Here is a 6,081-nt window from a genome sequence, read left to right as displayed (position 1 = left end):
CAACCCCTGAGTGCTGTCCCCAGACTGCCGCTAACAGTGACCTCGAACAAGCAGTTTGCCCTTTCTGTACCCCAGTGATCACCATCTGCAAGATAAAGATGACAGCATCTGCACTCTGTGGGATGTTGTGAGGCTAGACTACTGCTAACAGGGGGCTGGAGATCCTTAAGTAAAATGTACAGCTGTATAGCAAAGCAGCGTTAACTAACCTCCAGTGCAGAGCTGAAAGTGTCCTTCCTAAGCGTCTACTGGTGTGAGCATCCAGTTTTGCAGTGTGGGGACCACTCAGGTCTGGCTGCAAACAGTCAATGCAGGGGAAAAGATCTCTGCCCTCATATCCCCACAGTAGCTATCTCTTGTGCCACACGCTTGCCTGGACCTGCTATGAGATGACACAGCTGGAGGAAGGAAAGCCACAAGCAATTCCTAGGCACCGACCATGCCACAGCTGGCCTGGATGACCCACTGCACAGGGCTGTCACTTCTCATGTGCCCAGTACCTAAAGGAGATGGCTGCCTCCCCATTTGGGAGCTCAGAGGGGATGGACTTGCTGCATGGCCTCCACGCACAGCCCCGTGTCTAGTGCATGAGCCTCTTCACAGCATCTTGGGCCCCAGCCTTCTAGTTCGTTGGGACATCTCATTAACTATCAGATACACATATTTGTAACCAATTGAGCAAATCACACACACAGACTGGGCAAAAATACCATGGCTTTGACTTTGTTACTTTCCCCCTCCCTGGGAACCACGCTTCCCCCACACAAAGGAGCCTTCCTTGGAGAGCCTCTCCGTGCGCCTGGGACCTGCCAAGGGGAAGAGGTGAGCCCAGCGAGGGAGAGCAGAAACAGTGTCATAATCAGGCTCTCCACTTTATTTTAGAAACATGCCGACCTCCTGTCACCTTCCTTGTGGGAAAAGTTAGCATGAAGTGTCAAGCTCAGCTATTTATATCGCTGCTGATAGTCTCGCCTGTCTTCTAAAGAGGGGCAAACTTTCTTCCTAACAATTCTAGGGGAAGTAAAATCATATAAAGAGGATTGCGCAGGAGCAGTCCCCCTGCCTCTTTGGTGTGAATTTCCTAGCTGTTCCCCAAAGCCTCAGCTGGTCTGTCCAGAACAAGCGTGCCGGCCAGAGCAAGTGGCAGCAATGCAAAATGCTCGCCTGTCGTTCAAAGTGTGCGGCATCACAAAGAGGATGGGCAAAACTGCTCCAAGAGCAACGGACACTTCCTCTCCCACAGAAAAAGGTAGCGCAAAAAAAGGATGGTGGAGAGTAGCCCATTGCTGGCGAGCTCGCCTGGTGTACTGGCAGGTGCCGTCTCCGCTGGGGTATTTTTATCGTGGAATTTGGCAGTCACAAGGCAGCCCGGAGCTGGGCGGACACCACGCCCGGCCTGCAGTGTGATATTCGGTTTTCCCCAGCTTTAATAGCATTCCAGGTGATAATTAAGCCGGGCCGGCCACATTGCTGGGTTTGTGCCAGGCTGCGCTGCTCTTTGTCACATATGCGTTTCCTGGTGCCAAGATCCCATGACTGCGCACAGCTCCGTTGTTGATCCAGCAGAAAGCTGACAGCCAAAAGCACGGCCGGGCAGTGGCACAGCCCACAACTCTGAATGAATATGCATGACTCCGCTGTCAAGACATTCTGCTATCAGGTGCTGAGACCCTGCGAAGATACCCAGAGGTGTTTTTCGCTGAGTCACACTACAGTGAGATGAGATTTGTCCAACTGAGTCCAAACTAGGAATATAAAAGGCCGCAGATGCTTACACGCTGAGAGGTCAAAGCATGCGGGACAACAGTAGTCTGGGAATGAGGAAAGGGAACTATACGGAAAATTCCCAAGAATAGTAAAGCCCTGAGGAGAAAGGCTAGGTCAGCGGCAGTCCTGCCTAGCCAGGAAAAGCTGTCAGGAGGTGACAACAATCCTTCTCTGCTTGCTGGCAGCAGAGAGCTAGATGCTCTCTTCTGTTGCTCCAGCAGGCCCTTGGTCTGGCATTGCAAGAATAGCTCGTTAATAACTAAAAAACATCTAAGCCAAAAACATTGCTCTAGGAGGGAAACTCCTTCTCTTGGTTTCCAAAACTTGTTCTCCTGTGGACACCTACCCCCTTTCAGCCACCATCTCAGCTCTCTGTGGGGCTGCAGCAGGATGATCAGGAGGCATTTGGGTCTTTGGGAAGCCCCTCCTTTAAACAGCCTGTGCAGGGGAGCAGCCAGCAGGAAGGGCAGAAGGAGCAGCCCTATTATCTAGCCTAAGCCTCATGGCTGCCAGCCTTGGATCATTCTGATTTACTTCCTCTTGGAAACTTTTGTGCCTGTGTGATGCAGGTAAATTACTGTTATTCTCACATCCATCAACATTTTTTATTTCTGGACTCCTCTTGCACTTACGTTTGCTTTACTTTGTGTTCTGCACACATTGATTTTTACAATTTGCAAGTATCTAGGTTTAGTAGCCTTCCCTAGGGAAAACAAGCCATAGCAAAACTCCAAACTACCTGCACATGGAAGAACTGATGGAAAAAGATGCTCAGTTTGTGATTGCACATACTTATGACAGGAAGGAAAACCCAGCCTTGACACAGCCAGGGAGAACTGTGTTCATTTTTACCCTAACAAGCAAGGTAGATCAAGAAAAGGCAACTGTCAACTAACAACAGCAGGAGCAGTAGGGGCACCTGCAAACAACAAACTCACCTGGAAAAATGAGGACACCCACCATTGTTCATGCTGTCTTGGAAGGAATATTCCACGCGTACAGTTGTGCTACACCATATTGACCTTGGATGCACCTGTACATTGAACTGTAGGTAGCTGGTTGCCTTGTCTGCACTCTGGGGAAAAAAAAAAATTAAAAACCCTGATTTCAGTGCAACTGTCTGTAAATATTTCCCATCACTGATTTATCCGCCTGTATTTAATCCCCTGGTGCCCACAGAATGAAGCCATATGGTAATTTCTCCAGAACGCAGTAACTGCACCAGAGCCATTTCAGAAGATAAGACAGGACAGATCCACAGATTTGCCAGTTTTTACCAGGGCAGACAAAGAGGAGTCAGAAAGACTAGCTGATTTTCTGTGTTACTGCTCCTCCAGTTCTGGGCTGGCAGCAGATGAAAGCTTCAGCATACTTTCAGCAGCCACCAGGATCTACATCAGCACGATTGCAGCATGCCTGCCAAAGCAGGAAAGAGCCAAAGCCCTTTGCTTCCTGGTATGCTCCTTCTCCCTCCTCACACAGGTTCCAGCTGGCGGTGGGGCAGCAAGTGGTCACCTCCCCCTCTCCTTACCTGGGCAATCCTCACCCATCCGCAGGGCAGCCCTCAGCAGCACGAGGAGTTTAAGGGTTCGACTTTTGATCTTTGCACCATCCATCCTTGCAGATGGACACCGCACATAAACAAGCGATGGCATAAATCATCGCGTGCGCTGCTACATTAAATTATACCATGTACATAACCAGAGGAGGGGATATTGTTCCCTCAACAAGCGTCTCTGTTCTCCAGCTTTTACTCACAGGCAATCTAGACAATATTGCTGCAGTAAATTCTCAGCATTTAACAGTGTCTACTCTCCACAGACGTTCTTTGTACAGTAAAAACAATTGGCTCTTAAAGACAAGACAAGGGACAATAAAGAAGGAGAGTTAACACTTTTGGTCCCTATGGCTTTGGGATTTACCTTGACTAGTGCTTTTAGTATTTCATTATGATGATTATTAAGTTTTTCATTTATTTATTAAAAGGATATTTTCAAAAAGAGTGACTGTGGGAGAACATTATCTCCAAGGTAATACTGCACACTTTACAGCACCTAGCCCTTAACTCACGCACAAGGGAGAGCTTTGCAGTGCCCTGGGAAGGTAAGCATGGTGAGTATAACCGGATCAAATGATCGCTCAAGCACTCCCACAGAGCCCCACAAAAGATGGATTAAACCCATCATTCTCTTTTTATCCAGGGGGTTAAGTGACTTGGCCAGAAACAGTCTGTCAGAGTCGGAAACAAAATTGAAGCAGGCTCTCCGACATCCTCACGTTGCAATCTTACTACCAGCCCACCAAACCTTTCCTCTCATCAGACCACCTACCAAACAGCAGTTCCCAGGAGCTGCTGTCCTTGGGAGGCATTTCAAAGGAGGCTTTTTTCTTTGCCTGTGTCATTTGAACTGTGAATTTTGTCTCAGAGCTTAAGAAAAGAGGAGGGAGCAAGATCCACCATTTAGATTTTGCAGCAGTTCCCTCTCAGAGAGGCATGATGGGGTGGCAGCAGATTAGGTTTACAGGACTGGCACAGCTCAAAGTCTACACTCCCTAAAACATTTGCAGCTTGTGAATGAAACACTTGCAACTGGCGACACTGCAAAACCAAAGCAAAACCTATGGGCAAGGAGCAGGTGGGCAACAGGAAGGTTTCCTCTGCATTTCTTTCAGTGGTGGCATTGAGCTCAGAAATAAAGCCCAGAGCTGAGCACTTCATGTTCCAGGTATCGGTGCAGGTATTACACAAAGGCAACATATGAAAGTGCCAAGGCACTGCTCGGACCAAGCCGTAGACTCCAGTCTTATCTTCCAGGGGATCAGCCCATTAAGGATTCCCCAGAGCCCAGTTTGCAGGCAGATGAATACTGCTTTAACTACACAGTCCACAGAGGATGCAATATGCTGACTGCAGTGAAAGGACTTTCTGAACCAAGAAAAAAATCCGGCTCACCCTCAAAGTTTTGGCAGCCCGTTTAACAGGTTGTAGTTGGATTATGCAAAAAAGATCACTCATTGTTTCAGTAGCTGAATAAAAAAAAAAACCCAAAACCCAACACATCGTTTTCAGTGGATGCAAAACAAAGTTTTCGGCAAACCAGACCTCATTCACTTCAGGTCAAATTAAAACATTTCCTTTGACACAAAACAAATCATTTCACTCCATGCATTCCCAGTTGGGCATTTCCTAACCCTCCTTAGAACCACTCTCTTCTATTTTCTCCCACAGAGGCTGCATCCAATTCTCCCTTCAAGACTTCTCACCCCTCCTGGTGAGCAGAAATGGGGGACTGGAGTTTCCTGGGAGAGTTCCTCGAGGAGGTCCACAAACACTCCACAGTGGTGGGGAAAGTCTGGTTGACCGTGCTCTTCATCTTCCGGATGCTGGTGCTGGGTACAGCAGCTGAGTCCTCCTGGGGGGACGAGCAGTCTGACTTCATGTGCGACACCCAGCAGCCTGGCTGCGAGAATGTCTGCTACGACAAGGCCTTCCCCATCTCCCATGTCCGGTTTTGGGTACTCCAGATCATCTTTGTCTCCACCCCATCTCTGGTGTATATGGGCCACGCGATGCACACAGTGCGCATGGAGGAGAAAAGGAAGATGAAGGAGGCAGAAATAGAGGCCCAGGAGATGAAAAACAATGGTGACACATACTACCAGCAGAAGTGCCCCGCGGCAGAGAAGGCCGAGCTGTCTTGCTGGGATGAATCGGGAGGCAAAATCATACTCAGGGGCAGTCTGCTGAACACTTATGTCTACAGCATTTTGATTCGCACTGCCATGGAAGTGGCCTTCATTGTGGGACAGTACATCTTGTACGGGATCTTCCTGGAGACCCTGTATATCTGCCAGCGGGCACCTTGCCCCCACCCTGTCAACTGCTACGTTTCCCGTCCCACAGAGAAGAACGTGTTCATCGTCTTCATGCTGGCTGTGGCAGTGCTCTCTCTATTCCTCAGTCTGGCCGAGTTGTACCACTTGGGCTGGAAGAAAGCCAAAGAGAGGTGCTCCCGGTCTTACAAACCCAGCCCCAGCACGGCCCCTGGCAGATTGGAGTCTGTCCCGCAAGTAGAAAGGGCCCAGATGTACACTCCTCCACCAGATTTTAACCAGTGCTTGTCAAGTCCCAATGGGAAGTTCATCAGCCCCTTCAGCAACAAGATGGCCTCCCAGCAGAATACCGCCAACTTTGCCACCGAAAGGGTCCATGGCCAGGAGGATGCTGCTGGTGAAGGGCCCTTCATTAAGTCCAGTTACGTGGAGAGTCCGGAGGCGGCCAACGAATGTGCGGCACCCGCCTTCCCCGAGAAC

At 49.3% G+C, this 6,081-nt stretch overlaps 1 protein-coding gene across 1 annotated transcript; it reads left to right on the top strand.

Annotated features, from left to right (window-relative positions):
• Nucleotides 1-5,049: 5,049 nt before the first annotated feature.
• On the top strand, nt 5,050-6,081 carry GJA5 (gap junction protein, alpha 5, 40kDa; the record flags this gene model as incomplete). The annotated part of the gene is made up of 1 exon (XM_009323956.1): nt 5,050-6,081. A coding segment is annotated over exon 1 (1,032 nt), but the record flags the coding sequence as incomplete, so codon positions are not given.

This window comes from Pygoscelis adeliae, unplaced genomic scaffold, assembly GCF_000699105.1.
Source record: "Pygoscelis adeliae isolate BGI_AS28 unplaced genomic scaffold, ASM69910v1 Scaffold124, whole genome shotgun sequence".
NCBI lineage: Eukaryota > Metazoa > Chordata > Aves > Sphenisciformes > Spheniscidae > Pygoscelis > Pygoscelis adeliae.
The sequence above is the reverse complement of the archived record's forward strand: the minus strand, read 5'-3'. Positions and strand labels throughout refer to the sequence as shown.